Raw genomic sequence first — 26,592 nt, forward strand, 5'->3', positions numbered from 1 at the left:
GAGGGGGTGGGCGGGAGGAGGGAGATCAGTACAGGTACGCTTCCTAACGAGGCGGTGCTACAAAAATAACCAATTTTAATAAAGACTACAAAGAAGAAAGCCAGGTTCTGCTGTCGGAGTGCACAGGCCCCCAGCCGAGCGCCCAACACCCAGGTTCCGGGCCCACCCTGAAGCAGCCTCTTGGAAATCTCTAAGCTGGAACGTGTGCGTGAGCCATTGCCCTCTGTGTGTGTGAACTTGAAGCGAAATCTGGGCGAGGCAGGGCCGTGCTACTAGTAATCGGACCCACAGTCGCGGTTCCGAGAAGCCCCGAAGCTTCCCCGGCCTAACGCAGCACGGCTGGGAGGGCACGAGGCGCCTCTGTCCCCACCCCAGAGCATGGGGCGCGCGGCAAATGGCCTGGTGACCGCCCTCCCTCCCAGCCCCCCGGGAGCGTGCCCTCCCGCCGGACCCTGGGACTCCAGAGAAGCGCGGAGGGCGCGAGTACACTAAGATATACGACCTTCCCTGGGGACCGGGAAAGGGCACAACCGCCTCTTGCAACTCCGCCACCAGGACGCCTTGGGTCACCAGGCCGGGGGGAAAACTCGTCCACATCCCAGGCTCTCGACTCGAGCCGCAGCTCACGTCCTGCGCCCCTCCCCGCGTGCCGCTCCGCTCCTCCCTAGTCCCGCCTCCAGCTCCGCCCGGGCGCCCAGAGGGCAAACGAGGGGCGGCGGGGAGCGGGGGGGTGGACGCGGAATTTCCCAGCGCGGGGGCTCTGGCTTCCCCTGCAACTAGGCAGTCTCTTTCTGTTTACGGAGAGAAAGGGGAAATGGAAAAGTCGGGGAGGCGGTGGCTGGCGTCCGCTGCGCCGCCCCTGGGCCGGCTCAGACGCCGTGAGTCAGGGGCAGAGCACGGCGGTCTGGACGTGCGGGCGACGCGGGGCTCACTTGTCCTCTCGGCTCTGGACTGCGCGCCACGCTCTGGGGTCCGGCGCCCTGGCTCCTGCTTCTGCCGCTGCCGCCGCCGGATCCCGGTGGCCCGGCGTGCCCGGCTCGCACGGGCCTGCAGCCAGCATCGCACCGAACCTTCGGGGGGCCGCGGCTAGAGCGCTTGGCCGGCGTGGGAGCGCCAAGGCCGCAGGTAACCCAGGGTTGGGGGTCTCCGGCGTGTCTTTCGGGTCTCGTCCCGCCTGGGTTCCCCGGGGATTCCCATGCAGAAATGGAGGGTGCCCCCGGCAGAGGGGAAAACTCTGGCGTGGGAAGAGGTGGGGGCGTGCCCACAGCTGCGCTCGCGGGTCGCCGGCTGCACCAGGCACAGCTGGAAAGCACCTTGCGCAAGGGTCTCACGGGGTGCAGACTCGCGACTCCTCCCCCTTCCTCCTCCTTCCCGGATCCGCAGGGCCAGGGCAGTGCTGGTCTGGGCAGTGCGCGGGGAAGCGGGGACCCGCTGTCACCGCGCCTCCCGCCGCCGACACCGCCTGGACGGCCGCGCTGTCCCTGCCCCAGACCCGGTGAGTGCAGCTCGGAGGTTGGAGGACCCGACCCTCCCAAATGCTGGGTGCTTTGATAATTTACAAGCTTTTTAGGCTCCCTTGACTTAGAGAACCAGGAGGAAGGGAGTGGGAGTGTGGGCTGGCGGAGCCCAGAGACTTGTGAATGGCTGGAACTAAATTCAAGTTTGTAACCTGGACTGTATCCCGTGACTAAAGGAGTCATAGCAGAACACGAAGGCTGGGCTTTTGGTCTAAGAAAGAATACTAGGAGAAAAAAAAAAAGTTATTTTCACGGAAGTTGTTTTCGAGCGATAATGCATGATCAGGACTGACTGAAATTTTTCTAGCTCTAGGCGGAGAAGGACGCCCAGGGATTGCCCCCATAGTTAACAGGGGAAGTCACCCGCTGCCTTTAAGAGTGAAACGTTGCGATGCTTGTCTATTTCACTTTGGGGAAGACAAGATAAAAGGCTGCTCTTGATAAAAACAGGGACAGAAAGGCTCTTGCAGTTGCTTTACATACTTGTAGCCTGAGTCGTATGTGCCAAGGAACGTGTAATCCACTTCCAGCTGACGCCCCCAACTCTCTCCGAAGGTTTGAGGTTTGTGTGCAGGACGTCTGGCAGATGGCCCATAAGGACTTTGTCGTGTAAAGAAAATGGGAACGTTGAGGCATCTAGAGGTTTTGAAGCAGAGTGGCGGTCCTTCCTTCTATACTCCTGAAATGCGTAATTCCGGGGCTTTTTGAGAACAAAAACATAATCAGAGATGTGCCCTGAGGGAGAATATACTATTTTGGCAGGATATATCTATCTATCTATAGATATATCTATATTAGTATAAATACATATATATAATTTTTTTTTTTTTTTGAGACGGAGTTTCACTCTTGTCGCCCAGGCTGGATTGCAATGGCGCGATCTTGGCGCACTGCAACCTCCACCTCCACCTTCAAGCGATTCTCTTGCCTCAGCCTCCTGAGTAGCTGAGATTACAGGCACCCGCCGCCATGCCCAGCTAATTTTTGTGGAGACAGGGTTTCACCATGCTGGCCAGGCTGGTCTTGAACTCCTGACCTCAGGTGATCCACCCTTCTTGGCCTCCCAAAGTGCTGAGATTACCAGCATGAGCCACTGCGCCCGGCCTAAAAAAAATATTTTCAATGGGAAATAACACAAGGAATAGTCATTCTTTGTGAGGCAGAAGCATATGCTGGTACGTTGGCCATTTTCATTCACACTTGCCAGGAAAGCCATTTTCATTCACACTTGCCAGGAAACACTCACATTTTGTTTATGTATGTGGAGGCAGCCAAGAGTATTATGTTAATGTTTAGGAACAGAATTTCCTCGTGATTTTATTGTTGATTTCTGAAATAATTCAGTGTAACTAGTTTTGACTATATTTGCACATCTCTTCAATTCCAGAAGCTGGCATAATTTTCTGTTTGGTTAGGAAGCAGGAATTTTATGAGGACTTTTATTGTAAACTGTGTCAAAGGGAAAATCATCTTATACTAAACGTCTTTATTGCCAAACTAGAATACCTTCACAATCTGAACTTTCTCTAGGTGGCTACAGATCATGAATAACTCAGAAACCATTAGCTTATTGTGTGCTTCATTAAGGCTGGAAAGTGCTGAGGCTTTTTGCAGGAGCAGTTAGCAGGCGAACTGGTCAGCAGGGTTTCTGGGGAGCATAGATTTGCGTGACAGGGGCCCTGTGTTGCTAAGGAATTAATGCAGGCACTGAGAAAAGTCTCAGCGTCAGACACTCCTCCACCTCCCGGGTCCTGCTTCCCTCCCTCTCCCCTTTCCAGGCAACTCAGAGTTTAAGGGTGTGGTTGTGTGTGTTTAAGCTCTTGGGTTTTACGTATAAATGCTTGAGACTTTCTGCAGGATTTAAAAACCAAAACTTTGTATTACAGCTCTTTTAGGATTTGTCTTTTAGAATCTCCAAGCCTCGGCCAGGCGCGGTGGCTCAAGCCTGTAATCCCAGCACTTTGGGAGGCCGAGACGGGCGGATCACGAGGTCAGGAGATCGAGACCATCCTGGCTAACACTGTGAAACCCGTCTCTACTAAAAAAAATACAAAAATCTAGCCGGGCGAGGTGGCGGGCGCCTGTAGTCCCAGCTACTCGGGAGGCTGAGGCAGGAGAATGGCGTAAACCCGGGAGGCGGAGCTTCCAGTGAGCTGAGATCTGGCCACTGCACTCCAGCCCGGGCGACAGAGCGAGACTCCGTCTCAAAAAAAAAAGAGGAAAACCCCCAATTAACAAAATAAAAGAATACTACTACTGATTTTTTTTTTTTTAACCTCTAAAATTTGTCTTCCCGGATCAGCAGAGTGAATTTGAACTGTGTGGACATTTTTCCTCTTTCTTTCTTGAGTCGTGTTAGTACTGAGAACTTTTGTTTTTCTGTCAAGTCATCCATTTGATAAATAAGTCCAGGAGACTTGGATCCTTTCAACCCCTGAGGCCCCAAATTGGGCTGTTTTTGTTTTAACTTCTGTGTTTCCAGTAAATTCGACAAGCAGAAACTGCAACTAGATGGCTCAGTAAAACCGAAGTCAAATGTTCCTCCATTAATCTAAGAAGTTCCTTTCCTAACTCAGTAGACTCCAAGAACCTGAATCACAATCTCCCTCAAAGATGTACAAGATCTCGGGAGGGGAAGCTGCCCCCTCACTCTAGATTTCACTGTGTTGATAACAGCCATCAAAGCATTTCATGGGTTTCTGCCTTTTTTTTCTCTCTCTCTTTATGTCTTGTTTTAGATACAATCTTCTTACTGCGAAGAAGCCAGGGGAATAGGTAGCCACATCTCATTTGCAGATAAGAAAGGAAGCTAATGCAGTATCTGCAAAGCCAGGAGTCTGACTCAGTACTTTCCTCTCTCATGCATATAAAGCAGCTAAAAATGACACAGCTTATTTACCATGCCCCTGACACTGCACTGAGCACTTTATGAGCTTGAACTCTTTTAATCCTCACGACCACTTCATGAGGTAGGTGCTATTATTACTTCCATTTTACAGATGGGGAAAATTGAGGTTGAGAGAGGTTAAGATACTTGCTCAACGTCATGCAAGCAGTAAATGGGAGTGTGGTGGGGAGGTGATGAGATTTGACTCCAAGCAGTCTGAGACCAGAGGAATGTTGGATTGCAGGATGCTAGACCACTTTCCTCAGACACAATTCATACGTCAGAAAATGACCATCAAGTAAGTGAATGATGACACTAAATTGCATGGTTCTTTTGTCAAATGAAATTCACTGAGAGGCAGATGGCTGGGTCGTGCATGCAGGTGGCTCTGCAGTGGAGCATTTCCTGGAGCTTTGAAATGAAGCTCCAGGTTGATCAGAGATGCGTGGCTTTAGCCCTGAGTGTCCTGTGTGTTAAAGGCTTCTGCTTTTCAGAACTTGAAATACCTTTCAGAAAGAGGCTGTGCTTTTGGGAGTGCAATTGATGATTTAAGTAGACCAATGAGCCTTGAAATTCTCTTAGATCTCTTAGAGCTTTTGTCTTTTCTCCTTCAGAACAGAGTTGTTCTAAAATCCTGAGTAACAACGTCAGTTTTTACTCTTGCTTTACTTTCTTTTTCTCATCTACAGATCTCCAAGTGTGGCAGCTGATTTGTATATAAGAGCTGAAATGCAATTTTGGTTAATATAGTCACTTGGCCTTGCTTATGATATATTTGACTTTCCTGGCTTCTTTCTACTACTCACAGCTTCTAGAGGGCCGTTTATCTAGATATTAATCTTCTGGGACCCTCAAGATGTTTGCTTTGCACTATTAAAGAATTCTGGTCCTAAGGGAGGACAGCTGAATCATAGGTTAAATGCATCATCATCTTTCTCATACTCATCGCTGGGAGAACAAGGTTCCCTGTCACCCTTCCAATTAGCTGTTTAACTCATTTGCATAAGAATCATTCCTGAAACTTGACCTATTGCCATCAAATTTGTTTAGATTGAAATCCATTTTTACAGCTTCTGGCTTTCAGGGCCTGAGTTTTATTTGCCAAGTTAGCTCCTGCATTTAGTAAAGAGCTTATTTTTCTTTCAAGTCACCAGAGGCATAAAAAAGCCATAGCGATTCTTGCAGGGAGGGTGCCACTTTGGGGGAATAGCTGGGTTGTGTAAAGTTGGAAGCCCTAAAGAGCTGGAAGCCTGAGGCCTTCAAAGATTCCTGAACTGCTCTTGATTCGTGTGTATGCGTAGTGAAAGTTTGTCTTCAGTGCCTGTAGCTGATATCACTGACTCCGTGAGTAACAGTAGGCTCTCTGGGTCTCAGGTTTCCCCTCTGCAAAGTGAGCTGGACTAAAGGTTATCTTAGGTCCCTTTCTGCACTGTCAACTTGAATTCACACACACAGTTGACACAAAACCCTCGTTTTCTGAACAAAAGCATGTAAAATCCTGTTGCCAATCCTTGTATGTTAGTTTCCCATTGGTCTTGAATGCAAATACAAATATCATAAACTAAAGATTTGTGTGTTCTTTCCTAGACTCTCCAGAAAGCGCAACAGTAATGGAGTACATGAGCACTGGAAGTGACAATAAAGAAGAGATTGATTTATTAATTAAGCATTTAAATGTGTCCGATGTAATAGACATTATGGAAAATCTTTATGCAAGTGAAGAGCCAGCAGTTTATGAACCCAGTCTAATGACCATGTGTCAAGACAGCAATCAAAACGATGAGCATTCTAAGTCTCTACTGCTTAGTGGCCAAGAGGTACCATGGTTGTCATCAGTCAGATATGGAACCGTGGAGGATTTGCTTGCTTTTGCAAACCATATATCCAACACTGCAAAGCATTTTTATGGACAGCGACCACAAGAATCTGGAATTTTATTAAACATGGTACGTTTCTTTCCAATCAGTTGGGTGCTGTGTGCTCAGCTTTCCTACTGCAGCTTCATTTAATGCAGAGTGGTGTTTGAATTTGGTTTAGATGGGCTGCCAGGTATGATTTTAAAAAATGTAATCATCAGTAAGAAGTACCTCCATGTTAAAGATGCAAAAAAAAGTCTTCATTAAAAGTTCTATTTAAAGACTCTTGATCATATTTTAGTAGTATTTCTACAAATAGGTCATTAAGAAGGATGTATTTTGGCTGGGCACAGTGGCTCACGCCTGTAATCCCCGCACTTTGAGAGGCCGAGGTGGGTGGATCATTTGAGGTCAGGAGTTAGAGACCAGTCTGGCCAACATGGTGAAACCCCGTCTCTACTAAAAATACAAAATTAGCCTGTCATGGTGGCAGGCACCTGTAATTCCAGCTACCTGAGAGGCTGAGGCACGAAAATCCCCTCAACCCGGGAGGTGGAGGCTGTGGTGAGCTGAGACTGCACCACTGCACTCCAGCCTGGGTGACTGAGTGAGACTCTGTCTCAACAACAACAACAACAAAGAAGAATGTGTTTTAATTTAACAGTTCACTAAAAAGTTTATTCATCAGTTATGCAGAAAAGAAAGGCTTAATGAGACTTCTTCGTCTGAGAGGAGAATAAATAAACACTTTGTCATTAATTAATCTTCTTGAAGGTTGAATTATTTGTTCCTTTCTTGTCACATCTTGAAATGTTATTAATTCGTTTCTGCAAAAATGTAGTATGTAGGCAGTAAATAGCTATCCACAGATTCACTCTCTTTAATTGGCAAAGTATGAATGGCAAATGATACATTTGCTTAATCATCGCAAGTATGCAAATCATGCAAAATATTGTGGCAACATTTTGTTGCCCTAATAGTAGATCAGGTGGTGTGTTTAGGTGTGCCTGGGATTCTGTCAGGCTTTTAGTATGGCGGAGGTGAATGTAGGTGCTGGCTAAAGGTAACCTAATATTTTTAAAAAGAATAATTTGCAAAGGAGTAGGTGGTAACTTACAAAATATGCTTATGGATGAAAGTGACGCCCTTTCTTTTGGTGTATCTAAATGGCAAAATGGCTAATGTGGGGGGAAAGGCAGTGCTGAGTGAGTATGGAGTCCAGACAAAGTACTTAATTATTTTGTTTTTTTTGCATACCACATTCATTTAATGAAAAACAACACAGTAATTTAGGTCGGGTATGTAGTGAATTGTTTTGTCAGAAGCCAGTCATATTCAACCATAGCTCACCATGGAGCAAGATTGTATTTTGCACTGTTGTGTGACTGCTTTGGTCTGGATCTATCAAGCTCTATTTAATGGTCGACTAAGTACTTTACCTTCAGAATATTTCTTCCTTTTATAAATGAGAAGTAATCATTTGAACTAGAAGCCATATCTGATTTTCTCAACTAAAGGATAGTTGGAGAACTCGGGTTCAAAGTTATATATATGTCTATACCGATAAATATAATTGTGTGTGTATTTCTCTCATTTTTAACGAGTTTATTTGTTAAAATGGGAATGAATTTTTTTTTAAATCCTGTTCCTTCTATAAAAATGAGTATTTTAAATGAAAATATGCAGAAAAAACCAAATTATTCTTGCTTGTAAACATGCAAAGACTTAGGTATGTTTGCCTATTCCCCTGGCCTGTCTGGGAATGTACAGAAAGAAATTCAGGAACATTAGAAGCAATACAAAAAAATAGCCTTCTGAAGTCTTTTAGGAGTGGGACTAGAAAAGTTAATCCTAAAAAGGAGAGAGAATAAGACATTAAGAGGAGGGTAAAATTGTATCAGCAAAGGGTTTGAGTAAAATGTTGTCATTACCTGCCATGGGTCCTGTGCTCTTTAAATGAACAAGTACATAATTAAGGAGAACTTTTTTTTTTTTTTTGAGACAGAGTCTCGCTCTGTCACCTAGGTTGGAGTGCAGTGGCGCAATCTTGGCTCACTGCAACCTCTGCCTCACGAGTTCACGTGATTCTTCTGCCTCTACCTCCTAAGTAGCTGGGATTACCGGCGCCTGCCACCACGCCCAGCTAATTTTTGTGTTTTTAGTAGAGACGGGATTTCACCATGTTGGCCAGGCTGGTTTCAAACTCCTGACCTGAGGTGATCCACCCGCCTTGGCCTCTCAAAGTGCAGGGATTATAGGCGTGAGCCACTGCGCCTGGCCAGGAAAAATTTTAAGAGTAAACAAATACATAAGTAAAGGCAGGGATCTTGAAAAACTTGAAAAAGATTTTTATTTTAAAAATGATCAAGAATATAACATATAAAACAAGAAGACTACAAAACAGAATAGAATAAGAGGAGGACCTTAAAATCCATTGGATCGTAGACATGGCCTCACTAGGCAAATCGACCCAGTGGTTGATGGCTCTGGGGGACTGCAGTTGACTTTCCTGCCACTCACATTAAAGATGGACTACATTGCTGTGCCTGCTAGGTAACCCATTCGAGCTCCGTGATTCATAAATGATAGCCTAGGGATTGGGACTGTCATCTCTGAACACAGTCACTTCAAGACAGTAGTGAGGGAGGCAAGGCTTGCTTTCGGCTCCCTTTCATCCTCACATGGAACATTGGAACCACCCAATGTTCAAGATCTTTCTGTTCCCATCATCTTCCACCCACTACCCTATCAAAACTTTACTCATTGGGCTTCATTTGCTGCTCTCTAACTCTCGGCTTCAGGAAAATAGCAGCTGATTATCTGTTACACGATTGGTTCCTAGGTAAAATCCATCTATACAGTGTATCTACATAGGGATGGGGAAACTTTCATTCAAGTATTTACCTATTCATTTGCTAGACATAGCTTGGACATCTACAGCGTGTCAGGTGCTAGAGATAGTATGGAACAGTCTGTGCCTCTGGGAGCTTGCTGCCTGGTGCGTGCAGGATGCAGTTAAATAGGCAATTATAGTAGAATGTGCTGCTTCCCAGCATACCTGCACCCTGTTTGCTCTGGCAGTGCACAGGCAGGATACCTTACATAGCCATGAGTGTGGTAGAAGGAAGGAGAATGTCAGCACAGCCTTCCAAGAAGGATTGATGCCTAAGCTGAGGTCTGAAGCGTTGAGTTGGAGTCAGCGGGATGAAGTGGAGAGGGTTCCAACAGCATGTGCAGAGACCCAGAGACATAGAGATCTGATATGTTCAGGCAGCCAACAACCACAACACCATAGAGTTTTTTAGACAGGGTGCAGAACCAGGAATTACAAAAGTATCCTGAAGCACAGTCATGTTCAGTGATTGTGTGTGTGTGTGATTTTACTAAAAATAATGTTCGTTAAAGATCCCACCAACATCCAGCAAGACCTGGGGAAGAAGCTTTGGGAGCCTAACCTGGGAATTGCTTTGGGTAAGAGTGCTGCATGTTTTTTAGAATCTATGCTGATTCATAACCTGGTCTGGGAACAAATAATCTGAAATGAGTTCCAAACACTCAACTTTGTGGTGGTTTTATGGGGACTGAAGGACCCCATTCCTTCACTTTTTTACAACTTTATATCTATAAGTGTGAAATGCTGAAGATGTTCCTTAGGGCTTAGTCATGGAGTTATGGCTTCTCAGAGTTGAAAAAGCATTTAAGATACTTGAGTCCAGCCCTCTGTCTAGTACTCAAATAATCCTGTTCATCATCTCCAATAATTGGTAGAACATTTTGGTCTATTCTTGAAAATCTACTGTGACAAGGAGCTTATTACACACTGGGACACAGTGGGACACAGTTTCCTATTTGTCCAGTCCTGACTGTAAGAAAGTTCTCTTCCTTATATAGAACCAAAATTCATCTCTGACCATTTAGTGCAAGCCCTACTTGTTGGCCATTAAAAAAAGTACATATGATGAGCAGTTTTGAAGATGATGGGCCCTGAATTAAAGTACCTGTGTTATGTAGTTCAGCTCTGAAACGGATTAGCTGTGTGACCCTGGGATGGTCATTTCACCCGTCCTTTCCTCAGTTTACTCATCTATAAAATGGATAACATCATGACACTCCATAGGGTTGATATTTGGAGCAATTAATGAATACACATGACCTAGTTACACGTAGTGAGTGTTAAATGGACGCAAGGCCTTGTGGGAGTTACTGTTGTATACAATTGTTACACCTTTTCCTTATGACAGTCCTTCCAAAATTTTTCAAATTGCGTGTTCCCCAGATCTTCTCTCTTCTTTCACATGCATTTCCAACTGTGTCCATGACTTCTCATGAATTGTGCTGTTAACTTTTCTCATCATCTGGGCAGGACGCTATGAACTCAGGCTGGTATTGGTGTCTATCTCGGGGCCATATTTTGAATGTGAGGATCCATTCGTTGTGATCAGCAGAGTAGGACAGAGCTAGCTTGGCCTTTGTGCTAGATAATATGCCTGCATGACTAGAGATCAATACCATGTCTGTTCCATAGCAGCATATCACACAGGTCACTTGTGGAATTTATTCTTACTATAATACTTAAAAATTGTTCTCAATATGCTGCTTCTTGGCCCGGTGTTGTTTAGTATAAATGACAGTGATCTGGATGAGGAAATAGAAAGTGTGCTTATAATGCCTGCCCTTAGAGATGATTTTGGTAAGTTGAAGAATTGGCAGAGATAAGCAGCATAGAGTTCCCTAAGATGGTTTGATAGGGCTGGGTGTGGTGGCTCGTGCCTGTAATCCCAGCATTTTGGGAGACTGAGGCCACTTGAGCCCAAGAGTTTGAGACCAGCCTGGGCAACATAGTGCAACCCCCATCTCCACAAAAAATAAAAAAGTCAGCCAGGTGAGGTGGCATACACCTGTAGTCCCCGCTACTTGGGAGGCCAAGGTGGGAGGATCGCTTGAGCCTGGGAGGTTGAAGCTTCAGTGAGCTGTGATGGGGCCACTGCACTCCAGCCTAGGTGACAGAGCAAGACCCTGTCTTAAAAAAAAAAAACTATAAGGGCCCCTAGAAAGAAGAAAAACACCCATCTAAAATTTAAATACAGGGTTCGAGACCAGCCTGACCAACATGGAGAAACCCCATCTTTACCAAAAATACAAAATTAGCTGGGTGTGGTGGCACATGCCCGTAATTCCAGCACCTTGGGAGGCTGAGACAGGAGCATCACCTGAACCCAGGAGGCGGAGGTTGCGATGAGCTGAGATCATGCCATTGCGCTCCAGCCTGGGCAACAAGAGCGAAACTCCATTACAAAACAAAATAAAAAAAGAAAGTTAAATACAGGGGATCCAGGGCTAGGGGAAGAACCAGGCATTTGCAGAACTACAAACTGGTCAGGACTTGCACATTACACTAGAAATTCAGGGCCAGCCTAGGAGAGCTCACTCCAGCCACTACACTCAAGCCTGGGTGACAGGGCGAGACTCTGTCTCAAAACAAAAACAAACAAAACAACCCAAATTGGGTTACAACAAATTTAGGTTGATAAAACTTTCACGAAAGTGAGCTAAACACAGAGATGGTTCACTGGAGGGTGCATTGAAATCAGGCCTGTAAATATTTAATGACAAGAAAGGGAAAATCAGCAAGTGCTCTTGAGTGTCTAAATGTCAAAAGGGACTAAATCCATCATGTTCTCAGCATGCTGCAAAAGAGGCCTCCAGCAACCAGAGGCGACATACTTCTTGAAAGGAAGTCATCTTTCAAACAAGGCAAGACCGCCATCTGCACTTATTCATGTTAGCTCTAGGGCCCTGCACAGGGTCTCACACGGCAGAAACGCTCAGTAAATAGTTTCTAAATTTAATGACTTCATATTTCTAAGCATTAGAGTTAGTCTCTGCTTTATTCCCTGACTAATAGTGAACACATCTGTTTGTGGGATGTGTAGCTAAACTTAGCAGTGGTGGAGCTGACTGAATGGCCCTTACAGTTACTAGAACTATTTCTGTAGCCGTGTCCCAAGTGAGAAGTCCCACGCATCTGCAGATGAATCAGGAGTTCATTCTCTTCCCATGTCGTAGATTTGGGGATTTGTCACATTCCCTTCAGCTGCTGCTGCTGCTGCTTTTGAATTTTAAACAGAAACAATTCTTTTAAAAGAATCAGGAGTTCATTCTCTTCCCATGTCGTAGATTTGGGGATTTGTCACATTCCCTTCAGCTGTTGCTGCTGCCGCTTTTAAATTTTAAACAAAATAGAAATGGGGGTCTCAGTGTGTCACCCAGGCTGGTCTTGAACTCCTGGCTTCAAGCAGTCTTCCCACCTTAGCCTCCCAAAGTGTTGGGATTATAGGCGTGAGCCACCGCACCTAGTTGTTCAGCTTCTTCTGTTACTTGAAATAAGTTAAGGTCCTTTAATAGTTTCACAATTCCTGAGCCAGGCGCCATGGCTCGCACCTGTGATCCCAGAACTTTGAGAGGCCAAGGCAGGTGGATCACTTAAAGTCAGGAGTTCGAGACCAGCCTGGCCAACATGGTGAAACCCCGTCTCTACTAAAAATACAAAATTTAGCCGAGCATGGTGGTGCACACCTGTAATCCCAGCTACTCAGGAGGCTGAGATGAGAGAATCCCTTGAACCTGGGAGGCAGAGGTTGCAGTGAGCCAAGATCATTCCATTGTACTCCAGCCTAGCCAACAGAGCAAGACTGCATCTCAAAAAAAAAAAAAAAGAAGTTTCATGATTCCTGAATTCCGAATCAGAAGCTGTAATATTACTGATTACATTGAGGAGAAACTGGTACTGAGGTGACTTATCCCTTGAAAGAACACGTTACAGGCAGGTATTCCAGATCGCATTTCCCATGAACTACCATATTATTTTGTTTTAATTTTGATTATAATTATTTTCTCTTCTAATTTTTTCCGCTTTAAAAATTGAAATATATTTTATATATAGCCAAATACACAGATGTTAAATGTCCAGTTTTATGAGTTTTGACAAATGCATGTGCCTTTGAGCCCACATTGCTATCAGAGTAGACCTCTTAATTTTTGTTCTATTATTTTAAAATTTATATTGTGTTTTTATTTCTTTGTGTAGAAATAAGGTGTCGCTATGTTGCCTAGGCTGGTCTTGAACTCCTGGCCTCAAGATATCCTCCTGCCTCAGCCTCCCAGTGTGCTAGTATTACAGGCGTTATCCACTGCTCCCAGCTGTCTCTCAATTTTTGAATCAACTAGTTTCAAAACTTCTAAGAGTCAGCTTGCTCGTGAACCCTGGGAGGTCAAGGATCAGCCATCTCTTGTTCATGGCTGCCTCCGCAGCACCAAACACAGTGCCTAGCAACTTTTTTGCATGCAATAGATACAATGCATGCAATAGATATTAAGTGAGTAAGTAGATGAGAAGTAATTCAGCCCTCACTTAATTTGCATAGCATTGTCAACTCATAGCTCTGGCATACGCTGTGGTTTTCCAAAATCTTCCATGATCATCAGTTAATTTTGATGCTCTTTCTCTGTATGCATCATGTGTGAGTAATAGCTATGCGGACTAACAGGTTCGCACATTTTAATAGAAACAAGTCAACCTGCAGGCACGGTTTGTATTTACGCAATCTTTATTTTCAACCTTTTGGTTGCCATAGTCATGCTTTTTTAGATAAATAATTTTTAAAGTTCTATTTGGCAATTAATTACTCATGAGTAGGTGGAAATATGACCAGGTCTGACCAGGCACCTGTGTCTGTTACATGCTCTCTCTGACTTCCTCGAGCTCTAGATATAGGTCTGTACAGTTGGTAGGATTAAGCACGGTGACATTAATTTCGTAACTGTGTATCAGAATGCTGCGAAAATAACCAGTTTCCTAATGGAAACTTAGAAAAAGCCAGCTTGACTGACGTTCTCACCCTCTCGCATTTTTATTTCGCTGTAGGTCATCACTCCTCAAAATGGGCGTTACCAAATAGACTCTGATGTTCTCCTGATCCCTTGGAAGCTGACTTACAGGAATATTGGTTCTGATTTTATTCCTCGGGGAGCCTTTGGAAAGGTATACTTGGCACAAGATATAAAGACGAAGAAAAGAATGGCGTGTAAACTGGTATGTGTTACGTAACTAGATAACCCACACTGTGTGTTTGGCATTCTGGCTTTTGTTTGTTTGTCCATTTGCATTAACCAAAGATTTTTATCCTTTGATTGGATCTTATCTAAGGGTGCACTGCCTCAAAGCGTTTGTTTTTCTGAATTCGTTGGCTACTTGGGGCCATTCAGCCCCAAAAATCTGTTTAGGAGCATAGCTGATTTTAATCTAGATGATTACAAGGAAAGTGCTGGTTTTTAAATTTTAAACAAAATAGAAATGGGGTCTCAGTGTGTCACCCAGGCTGGTCTTGAACTCCTGGCCTCAAGCAGTCTTGAGTATAAATAACATCATCACTCTTGGAGAGAGGTAGAGAAGAGCCATCCTGCGAAGTAGGAGCAATTCTAGGTGCTTCTCCTTTCGTTCAACTGCGGAGGGGGCCAGGCAGAGGCAGAAACTGGGAAGGAGGTAGCCTTCTCAGGAAGGCAGATTTAAAAGGCTGAATTTAAATACGTCAATGATTAAAAAGACCCTATCCCGTCTTCTTTTTTTTTTTTTTTTTTGGAGACAGAGTCTTGCTCTGTTGTCCAGGCTGGAGTTGCAGTGTCAGGGTCTTGGCTCACTGCAAACTCCACCTTCTGGGTTCAAATGATTCTCCTGCATCAGCCTCCCAAGTAACTGGGGTTATAGGCACCCACCACCATGCCCACCTAATTTTCGTATTTTAGTAGAGACAGGGTTTTGCCATATTGGCCAGGCTTGTCTTGAACTCCTGACCTCAAGCCACCCACCTGCCTTGGCCTCCCACAGTGCTAGAATTATAGGCGTGAGCTGCCGTACCTGGGCTGATGTGGTTTTTCATTTTGATTTAGATGGGAGTTACATTTGTACATTCAGTTGATAATTCATTGAGTTGGACCCATCATTTTTACACGTTTTTGTATGTCTGTTTTGCTTTAATTAATTTTTGAAAAAGTACAACAAAAAATGCACTCACTTTTGATTTAACAAAAAATAAAATAAATAATTGCCAAATATTATGTCTTGGTCTCTCATTGTAATAAGAGAGTAGCTGGGATTACAGGCGTACACAACCAATGCCTGGCTAATTTTTGTATTTTTTGTAGAAACGGGGTTTTGACATGTTGGCCAGGCTGGTCTTGAACTCCTGGCCTCAAGTGATCTGCCCACGTTGGCCTCCCAAATTGTTGGGATTACAGGCATGAGCCACTGTGCCCAGCTCCAGTGCTTATTTTAAATACGTTGCTATAATAGAGTATGAACTGTGGCAACAAACACTTCCTACTGTCTCACAACAAACTGAAATATTGAAAATATAACCTAAAATCTAGGTACCATAGATACTGTTGTCTAATAGGTGAGAAATTATCTCTTTTTTGATTCATTCATAATTTGAAAACATTGGATGGATTTCTGACTTCTAAGTGAAAATAATAACTCATTATTTTGTTTTTTATTTTCTTGTTCTGAATTTTATACTGAAAGCTGACTAACATAGTTAAAGGCAGATCTGAGGCGAACAGTATTGTAACTGGGCAGTCCATTTTCACACAGGGCAGAGTATTCTTCAGGGCATTTATTTGCTTTTGGTTTTTGCATTGACCTATATTATATATTTTTAAGATGACTTTGGGGTTGTTTAGAATCTCGCTCGTATTTTTGTGTTCTAGATCCCAGTAGATCAATTTAAGCCATCTGATGTGGAAATCCAGGCTTGCTTCCGGCACGAGAACATCGCAGAGCTGTATGGCGCAGTCCTGTGGGGTGAAACTGTCCATCTCTTTATGGAAGCAGGCGAGGGAGGGTCTGTTTTGGAGAAACTGGAGAGCTGTGGACCAATGAGAGAATTTGAAATTATTTGGGTGACAAAGCATGTTCTCAAGGGACTTGATTTTCTACACTCAAAGAAAGTAATCCATCATGATATTAAACGTAAGTATCTTTGGACATATACCCTTTTGGCTCAAAGAGACTAGTTATTCAGGAGACAAACAAGCTCCTTCCTGTAATCTAAAGACCTTCCATGAAGGGTGGAAAGCTCCCTCAGAGCACCGTCCATCTTCCTTCTCCAGAGACATGTCTTAGAATCATGCGGGGTTACTAGAGCTTTCCAAGTCATATGGAAAGATTACTTTGAACAGTTGTTGAAAAGTTATACCTACATATCTATTAGGTACTACTCTGTTAAAAAGGCTTTTAAAATTGCAGTTTAGGCTGGGCGTGATGGCTCATGCCTGTAATCTCAGCACTTTGGGATGCTGTGGCACGTGGATCACCTGAGGTCAGAAACTGGAGACTAACCTGGCCAATGCGGTGAAACCCTGTCTCTACTAAAAATACAAAAAAAAAAAAATTAGCTGGGCGTGGTGTTGGGTGCTGGTAATCCCAGCTACTTGGGAGGCTGAGGCAGGAGAATCATGTGAATCTGGGAGGCAGAGGTTGTAGTGAGCTGACATGGCGCCATTGCACTCCAGCCTGGGTGACAAGAGCAAAACTCCGTCCCCTCCCCACCCAAAAAAATGCAATTTACTTAAAAACATACAAACACAGAGACAAGTATTTTTGAGAAACAAATACCTCTTTCATTTTGTATATCAATGTAACAATAATCCATTAAACACAACTTTGATAACTGTTTTCTAGGAGTCTGATATGATGAGGAAATAGGTAAACCTTTAATAGCTAGTACTAAATTAGAGTGGCATAACTTTTACTGGGGAAAAAAAAATGGGTATTTTACTTTTCTGCTTTAGAAAAGTGACTTGACAACAATATGCTTATATCTTAGAGTTTGAAACTCAAGTTCTTGAACATTATTAATGGCTACAATCATTCATACCCACATTGGCTGAATTCCTGATGGATCCGAAGTGATTTTCACCTAAAATCTGAGATGCATTCTCCCCTTTTGAATATAATACACCCATCTCACTAGAGGAAGCATTTCAGTCTTTTCTGATTTGAGATTCATCATTGTTTCAGATAATGTTTTCATTTGACTTACGAATATATAAAAAATTTTATCCTAAAAAAATTTCCTCTCATTTTAGCTAGCAACATTGTTTTCATGTCCACGAAAGCTGTTTTGGTGGATTTTGGCCTAAGTGTTCAAATGACTGAAGATGTCTATTTTCCTAAGGACCTCCGAGGAACAGAGGTAATTATATTCACATGAAAAGGGTTACTATTTTATTAAGAATAAAAATGAAAAATTGTTCTAGAATTATCGTGGGAATGAAGGACAAAGAAGGGAAAGAAATCCATTGCATTAAGTCATTATTATCCTTGGAACACATTTAATGAGCACTTGCTCTGTGTCAAGTACTAAGTTTAGCACTGATTTTTTATTTTATTTTTTGCTGTGTTATTTATAATACATAGTAGTATTTGTAATATAATATACATGTTGATATATATAACATAGAACATTTATAAACAATGTAATGACAAAATAGATCATATTGGCCCGGTGTGGTGGCTCATGCCTATAATCCCAGTGCTTTGGGAGGCTGAGGTGGGAGGATTAATTGAGCCCAGGACTTTGAAACAAGCTTAGGCATCATAGCAAGACCCCATCTCTATAAAAAAAATAGTTAGGGCTGGGCACGGTGGCTCACACCTATAATCCCAGCACTTTGGGAGGCTGAGGTGGGCTAATCACCTGAGGTCGGGAATTCGAAACAAGCCTGACCAACATGGAGAAACCTCGTCTCTGCTAAAAATACAAAATTAGCTGGGTGTGGTGGCAGGCACCTGTAATGCCAGCTACTCGGGAGGCTGAGGAAGGAGAATCATTTGAACTCGGGAGGCAGAGGTTGAGGTGAGCTGAGATCGTGCCATTGCACTCCAGCCTGGGCAACAAGAGTGAAACTCCATCTCAAAAAAAAAAAATTAGTTCAGTGTGGTGGTACACCCCTGTAGTCCCAGCTAGTTGGGAGGCTGAGGTGGGAGGATTGCTTGAGCCTAGGAGTTCAAGGCTGCAGTGAGCCCTGGGCACTCCAGCCTGGAAGACAGAACAAGACCTTGTTTCAAACCCGCCCCCGCCCCGCAAATAGATCATATCCACAGTTCAGCTATATGTTGTATGGTTTTGGTTTTGGTCTTGTTTTGTTTTGTTTTGAGACAGAGTCTTACTCTGTTGCATGATCTCAGCTCACTGCGATCTCCACCTCCTAGGTTCACGTGCTTCTTAGCCTCCTGAGCAGTTGAGATTACAGGTGCATGCCACCACATCCAGCTAATTTTTGTTTTGTTTTGTTTTTTTCAGTAGAGATGGGGGTTTCACTATGTTGACCAGGCTGGTCTTGAACTGTTGGCCTCAAGTGATCCTCCCGCCTCCCAAAGTGCTGGGACCATAGGTGTGAGCCCCCGTGTCTGGCCCACAGTTCAGCTTTCATAATAATTGTAGAATTATAGTTAACTTTATAATAAGTTTAACCCTTAAAAAGCAGTATGCTATTTAATCCTTACAGCAACCCAGTTGTTGTAAATACCATTATTGTAAGCAAATTCTATTGTTATTCTCATTTCACAATAAAGGAAATAAGTTTGCAGAGATTAAAATAAAGTGTTCAGAGTCACTCAGTGACAGACTCTGGACTTGAACCAGAGTTCTTTCTAAGTCTCACCCTAAGGTCTAACTGCTACATAACTTTAAAAAAATATACTACTACATACATTATTAAAATATATTACTGATATAACTAATATCACTGAGTTTTGGCTCAATGACAGTCTGAATTATCATGGTCATTAATATTTATGAGGACTCTAAAGGCCTCTCTTTGAGCCTAGGAATTCTATAATAAACCTCAAGTAGTGAGCATAAATGTATCTTATTTAAAGATGTGAAACAGCACTCATGTTTAACTCATCTGTGAAGCAAAAAACGACCCAGAAAAAGCCTTTCTTTCCTGACTCTAAATGAGATTCTGAAAAATTCATTCGAGGGCTTCCAAATAATATATTTAATATTCACATCATTATGCTGGCTGGTTGATTCAATTAGCAAGTGTCCGTTAAGCATCTGCTATGTGGCAGGTTCTTGTGGGCACCAACAAGGAAGCATGAGACAAGGCAATGAGGAGCAAGCCTTAGTGGTACTCCAGCAATCCTCACTCTTTGGTAGGGGGACTTACTTTAAGTTACCTGAATTATTGAAAGAGCAACCGTTTAGGGATGGGCATGGTGTTCTCACACCTGTAATCCCAACCCTTTGAAAGGCCAAGGAGGTGGGGGTGGTTTGCCTGAGCCTGGGGGTTCGAGACCAGCCTGGGCAATATAGTGAGACCTCATCTCTTTTGAAAAAAAAAAAGAAGGAAGGAAGGAAGGAAGGAAGGAAGGAAGGAAGGAAGGAAGGATGGAGGAGGGAGGGAGGGCGGGAGAGAGAGAGAGTGGGAAGGAAGAAAGAGGGAAGGGAAAGGAAGAGGAGGGGAGGGGAGGGAAGGGAAGGGAAGGGAAGGGAAGGGAGAAAAGAAAGAGCACAACAGTTTAGTTCACAGTTGATTGTGATGGGCACAAGGTTGGATGCAAGCAGGAAGGTAAATGGGTGTAAAATTGCCTCTTTGGCCCCTCACCACTACTCGGGGAAGCTTCACTGCCTGAGCCACTCAGCCCCATGCCCTTCTCTTTGCTGGAAGTGCCCATAGGAAATAGAGAGGGTCTTTGACTGCACCTCTATGTCAAGGTTACCAGGTCAGTCTTGGTGTTCAATCAGATGACAACCCTTAGTCTAGTTTAGCTAGTATACGTGTTGCACTGAACTGGATTACAGCAACAAAAAAGTTATCTTCCTTTCAAACCAAGATTCTTCCAGCCTGGGCAACATTATGAGATCCCGTCACTTCAAAAAGTAAACAAACAAACAAAAACTTTACTTTTTGTAAAAATGGCATGGTGGTGCATGTCTGTAGTCCCAGCTACTCAAGACACTGAGGTGGGAGGATTGCTTGAGCCCAGGATAAGGCTGCAATGAACTGTGATTATGCCACTGCACCCATAGCCTGGACAGTAAAACAAGACCTTGTCCTACAAAAAAAAAACCAAGATTCTGTAAGTGCTTTCTCAACTCTCTCAAAGCCAAGACTCTCCGGGGCAACAGAAGAAATCCTTGCTTTTGCAAATATTACCGAAGTTATTATTGAAAATACTCAAGCGGGGATTCTTGATAGTTTGTCTTTGAGCAGAACAATATTCAGAAGGGAAACTGTAGTTTGTTTGTTTGTTTTTAAGAATGCTTAGTCCCTCGATCTTAAGAAAACTTTACCAAAATGTGAGATCTCATAAGACTTAATGCTTACGACATGTTTTCTTTGGAAAATGTTTCAGCATATTTGGCGTTAGTCAGGAGTTCAGATATGTAATATTCCACCACCCTTTTTCCTGGAACCAGTTTAAGAAACAAACTATTTATGGTATGAAAGATGGAAAATACTTTTCTCTTCCTGGCAGTGTGGTGAAGTTGAACATTTTGCAACATTGGAGAAAGAAGTGTTCTTTCTGGGGCTGTCTAGCAGAATGCATGGATGTGAGATAATAACATATTTTACTCCTGAGTAGTAGTTGGATCAGGTTATTTTTGGCAAATGCAAATTGCTTTTTGTGAAGTGCAAAACTGAGCCTCGATGTTTATAAATATAAATCCTCTTCTAATCAGCCTGCATTTACTATCTGCCTAATACACACAAGTTGAAGTTTGGTAATGAACAAAGTTGTGAAGTCACCAATGAAACCTTTCAACAAGCTTGCTTTTACTCTTCCTACTTAAAGAGCTAGGAGATCGAATTAGTCAGTCAACTGTGCAGATTGGCTGATGTTAGAATTTGATCATGTGGCTACTGCACATAGACAATTTCTGATTTCTGCAGTATAGCTCCCAAATGCAAATCCTGCTTACCCCTGTTTGATTTCTCTCTCTAAGCATCAGTATTCAGAGCATTCTATTGTAACCATGTAATACACATACAGGGTTAATCTGGTGTACACAGAATCGACTGTTTTTGAGTTACATGGTACAGAGAAAGAATACATTGTGAATGTGAATAGCAAATCAGAATTACTTTTAGAACTTAGTCCTTTTTGAAAAGTCCTTCTAAGTCTGCTTGGTTTTACCTTTGTAAGTTAACTATATAATCATCACATGCACATATACGCACACATACGGTCTCTTTCCCTTTCTAATAAACATGTTGAGAGGTGAAGGGTTCGATCACTGACATCAAGTTTTTCTCTTGCTGCGGTGCCCAGCCCCAAGGGTGCAGAACTCTCAGAGAGCCCTGTCTTGGCCCTACCAGGGCTGTTTCATGCCTTCTAATCAGCCAGAGTGCTTGAACGTCATGCTCTGCTGCTCCGTGATCTATCTGGTAGTTGGTAGAGCTTGAAGAACAAGAGCCCTGAGCCAGGGTTTCTGCCTGAGGGGCAGCACCCAGGCCACCAGGCTTACAGATGCTCCATCTCCCCAGGCTGCCTAGGCGTGCAGTCACGTAGAACCTGCAGAGCCACCTCTGCACAACCCCTGTTGCCTACACCAGCAGTGAGCACTCGGCCCAATCCTTGCTGTATTGGCGGGGAGGAGGGGGTACAGGAGAGAAGGTAGGCATCCTCTATGGACAGTTAATAATACCCATTGCATTTCTTTTTCTTTTTTATTTGATTGTGGTGAGAACACTTAGCATGAACTCTACCCTCTCAACAAATTTTTAAGTGTACAATACACTATTGTTGACTATAGGTACAATGTTGTGCATTAATTTTTTAACTTGGTGATCTAATTAGTAGCAAAGTCCTTCTGGAAAATCCTTTGGCTTTGCTGCAGGGAAAGCTTGAGAACAGGAGCTCAGTTTGACCTGTTTGCTGAGAGCAAAAGGAAGCTGGCCCGGAAGTGGCTTGTAGGAAGGAGTTGAGCAGGGTTAGGGTGGGGAGACTGGGCAGTTTCTTTGTTTTTTGTAAGCTAGTTCTCTACTTACTTACCCTGAAATATATTCCGGGAACACTGACCTCCATTCTCTTATTCACGTGGCAGACAGTGTACAAGCTGTTTCAAGCAAAATATTGATAATAAGGATATTAACTACTATATATCTGCAGCAGCCATGAATACAAATAACTGGCCACCAGTGTTTGCTGTATTCCTTTTTAAAAAAATGTTTAATTAAATTAGGTAACTAATTAATTTGTAAAGATGGGGGGTCTCCATCTTGTCCAGACTGATCTCAAACTCCTAGGCTCAAGCAATCTTCCTGCCTTGGCCTTCCAAAGTGCTGAGATTCGGTGGCTCATGCCTGTAATCCCCACACTTTGGGAGGCTGAGGCAGGTGGATCACGAGGTCAGGAGTTTGAGACCAGCCTGGCCAACATGGTGAAACCCCATCTCTACTAAAAATACAAACTTAGCCAGACATGGTGACACACGCCTGTAATCCCAGCTAGTTGGGAGGCCGAGGCAGGAGAATAGCTTGAACCCGGGAGGCAGAGGTTGCAGTGAGCCAAGATCGCGCCATTGCATTGCATTCCAGCCTGGGTGACAGACGGAGACCCTGTCTCAAAAAACAAAACAAAAATAAACAAAAAAACCCAAAGTGCTGAGATTATAGACATGAGCCACCATGCCCCACCTCTCTTTGTTTCTTTCTTAAGTTTTGAAATAAATGCTTCTTAGAGAAACTATTTATAAAACCAACCCCATTTATTCAGCATGGACTCATGAAACCAAAAATAACTTATACAATGTTAATATGGCTGCATTTAATATTTAGTCACTGGGCTACATGGTAGGTAAAAATAACAGTTTGTAAAAATGACTCTTTAGAATCACTTTTACAACATTACACTTTATTTTTTTAAGTTTTTCCCTCTCAAGACATTTGTGTTAATACCCTATAGACTTATATCGCCTTTTATCATTGCAGATATTTAGAGGGTTAGCAATGTAACAACAAACAGATCAAGAAGTCTATTTGTAGTTCATTTAAATATAAAAGGAATTGGCTCTTAGTAGAAAACTTAGCTACACCTGATCAGTGTACTGCAGAACTTTGATGAGTGGCATTCCCAGATAGATTCCTGGTTCTAGTCTCTTTGCCGCCAGATCAACCAGAAAAGGGTGTTTTTTTGTTTTGTTTTGAGACGGAGTCTCACTCTGTCTCCCAGGCTGGAGTGCAGTGGTGCGATCTTGGCTCACAGCAGCCTCTGCCTCCCAAGCTCAAGCAATTCTTCTTGCCTCAGCCTCCCAAGTAGATGGGATTACAGGTGCCCACTACCATGCCCAGCTAATTTTTGTATTTTTAGTAGAGACCAGGCTGGCTTTGAACTCCTGACCTCAACTGATCTGCCCACCTCAGCTGGGATTACAGGTGTGAGCCACTTCGCCCAGCCAGGTGTTCTTTATCAGACTGCAGGGACACCTCCAGCAAGAGCTTCATGGTTCCTGGGGAATGCCCACATTATTCTCCTAGTTTAAGGCGAATGAGTCAATTTCCAGAACGAGTAGGGAAATGAAACCCCACACAAAGGAGGGGAATGAAGCTGAATGTTTCCCACTTCTTTTTCAGATTTACATGAGCCCAGAGGTCATCCTATGCAGGGGCCATTCAACCAAAGCAGACATCTACAGCCTGGGAGCCACGCTCATCCACATGCAGACGGGCACCCCGCCCTGGGTGAAGCGCTACCCTCGCTCAGCCTATCCCTCCTACCTGTACATAGTAAGTGGGGTTCAACCAGGCCTGGGGGCAGGGTGGGGGCTGAGTTATGCATCCTGCAGGCTGGGAGGGACTACTCTGCCTTCTATACCACCCCTATCTGAATGAGGGAATGGTGAAATGACAGGTAGCTACAAGTTCTTCCCATGTAGAAGCAAGCTCCATTCTTGCAAAGAAAACATAGCTATTTTCGTGGGAGCTTACTAAAATGTGCATTGGGCATAATTATGCTATTCCATTTTATGTGTAATAATGCAATACTACTAGCATCAGAGTAGCGTAAATGTATCAGCCACCGAAGTTGTATATGTTCTTTGAACACTTAAAACATTTTTTATTATTAACGTTCACACCAGCGTGGCTTGTAGTGGAACATGCAATTCCCATTTTACTGTTGATAAATTCAGGAGCAGACACTTCCCTGTTACTACGTAGTGACTTTTGGGCCACTGATTTGAAGCTGTCACTGACATTCAAACCTAGCATTTATCTTTTGCAACATTAAACCAGAAGATGGGTTTAACCTGGTATCCTTTGGAAATTAAAGTGGGCCAGGCACGGTGGCTCACGCCTGTAATCTCAACACCTTAGAAAGCCAAGGCAAAAGGATCTCTTGAGCCTAGAAGTTCAAGACCAGACTGGGCAGCAAAGCAAGGCACCATCTCTACAAAAAATTAAAAAAAAAAATTAGCTAGGTGTGGTAGTGTATGGCCTGTGGTCCCAGCTGCGTGGGAGGCTGAGGTGAGAGGATCACTTGAGCCCAGGAGTTCGAGGCTACAGTGAGTTGTGTTCATGCCACTGCTCTCCAGTCTGGACAACAGAGCAGAGACCCTGTCTCAAAGGGAAAAGAAAAAAGAAATTAAAGGGAAGCTTGCTTGCTTAAGGGCACGAACTGCATTTGTTGCAGGGCATGTGGTGGGAAACGGATTACTTTCTAGGTCCTGTTACTAGCGTGCGTTTGCTGTTGAGGGTGTATCTCCATACCTTTGATGCTAAGAGAGCTGGTTTGTTCATAGATCCACAAGCAAGCGCCTCCACTGGAAGACATTGCAGATGACTGCAGTCCAGGGATGAGAGAGCTAATAGAAGCTGCGCTGGAGAGAAACCCCAATCACCGCCCAAGAGCCGCAGACCTACTAAAACATGAGGCCCTGAACCCGCCCAGAGAGGATCAGCCACGCTGTCAGAGTCTAGACTCTGCCCTCTTTGAGCGCAAGAGGCTGCTGAGTAGGAAGGAGCTGGAACTTCCTGAGAACATTGCTGGTGAGGACACCCTGCTGTGTGCCGCACCCTTGCTTCCCTTCTGTTTCTGTCCACATCCAACCTCTAATGTAGTTCATGAAAGCACTTGGAAAAAAAGGAAATGACTTCTTGAGTACCATACCTTGCTTGAGAAATTTCAGCAAGATTAACAGAAGCATGTTTTTTTTTTAAATTGGCTAATTTAGCACCAAATTATAATAGATTTTCAGTGCAAGTGTAGGTAGTACAGTCACTGGAAAATGCTTCTGACTTGCTTTTCTACAACCTGCTTTTTTGCAACATTTGTCTTAACTCACCTTTTTTTTTTGAGATGGAGTCTTGCTCAGTTGCCCAGGCTGGAGTGCAGTGGCATGATCTCAGGTCACTGCAACCTCTGCCTCCTGGGTTCAAGTGATTCTCATGCCTCAACCTCCTGACTAGCTGGGATTACACGTGCCCACCACCATGTCTGGCTAATTTTTGCATTTTTAATGGAGACAGGGTTTTACCATGTTGCCCAGGCTGGTCTCTAACTCCTGACCTCAGGCAATCCACCTGCCTCAGCCTCCCAAAGAGCTGGGATTACAAGCGTGAGCCACCGTGCCCAGCCTAACTCATTTATATTAAGCCACCCCAGTCCTTGGTGGGGGAACATCATGGCACTGCCCTGCACAGATAAAATACTGAGTTTGAAGTCAACTTGCATTTCCATCTTCCTTGGCTTAAAATCTTGCCAGTTGTAAATTTTTCCAACTTAAGAAAGTCTTTCAGGAGCATTGAATATGCATAGACAGGGGTTTCCATTTTTATTAAAAATCTGTGGCATTCTTAATCCATTTAGGTCCAAACCCAGATGTCAAGCCTGGCGCACTTGTTTATATTTCTTTGCTGCTTGTCTGACTTTTGTGTATTTAAAGAGAATGATCTGGCTGTTGGAAAAATATGCCAGGATTTCTAACTTATTTCTTGTCTCCAATGACTCCCGTTTGAACTTTTTGTTCTATGTCCTATTATGTGAACTTATCCGTAATGTTCAAAGACCCATCTTTCACGCTTAAGACACTGTTTTATTAGGCCCCAAAGGATTTATTTCACTGCAGAAAGAACAGGTATTTATTATTTGACAGGTTTTCTTATAACTTACTTTTTAATGGTTTCCTTTTCAGATTCTTCATGCACAGGAAGCACTGAGGAATCTGAGATGCTCAAGAGACAACGCTCTCTCTACATAGACCTCGGCGCTCTGGCTGGCTACTTCAGTCTTGTTCGGGGACCACCAACACTTGAATATGGCTGA

General features: G+C 43.7%; 1 protein-coding gene across 1 annotated transcript; it reads left to right on the plus strand.

Annotated features, from left to right (window-relative positions):
* Positions 1–774: 774 nt before the first annotated feature.
* Positions 775–26,592, plus strand: MAP3K8 (mitogen-activated protein kinase kinase kinase 8). Its single transcript, XM_011956337.1, has 8 exons — positions 775–1,125; positions 5,992–6,350; positions 14,185–14,352; positions 16,026–16,287; positions 17,406–17,512; positions 23,904–24,056; positions 25,070–25,316; positions 26,462–26,592. Exons 2-8 carry the CDS (start codon positions 6,015–6,017, stop codon positions 26,590–26,592), a joined length of 1,404 nt encoding a protein of 467 aa, XP_011811727.1. The 5' UTR covers positions 775–1,125; positions 5,992–6,014.

The sequence above is a fragment of the Colobus angolensis genome, unplaced genomic scaffold (genome assembly GCF_000951035.1).
Source record: "Colobus angolensis palliatus isolate OR3802 unplaced genomic scaffold, Cang.pa_1.0 Scaffold414, whole genome shotgun sequence".
NCBI lineage: Eukaryota > Metazoa > Chordata > Mammalia > Primates > Cercopithecidae > Colobus > Colobus angolensis.

Coding starts and splice junctions, on each gene's coding strand:
- MAP3K8 (XM_011956337.1), top strand. CDS start 6,015: ATGGAGTACATGAGCACTGGAAGTGACAATAAAGAAGAGATTGATTTA. Junction 14,353..16,025: donor AAAGAATGGCGTGTAAACTG/GTATGTGTTACG, acceptor TTTGTGTTCTAG/ATCCCAGTAGATCAATTTAA. Junction 16,288..17,405: donor AATCCATCATGATATTAAAC/GTAAGTATCTTT, acceptor CTCTCATTTTAG/CTAGCAACATTGTTTTCATG.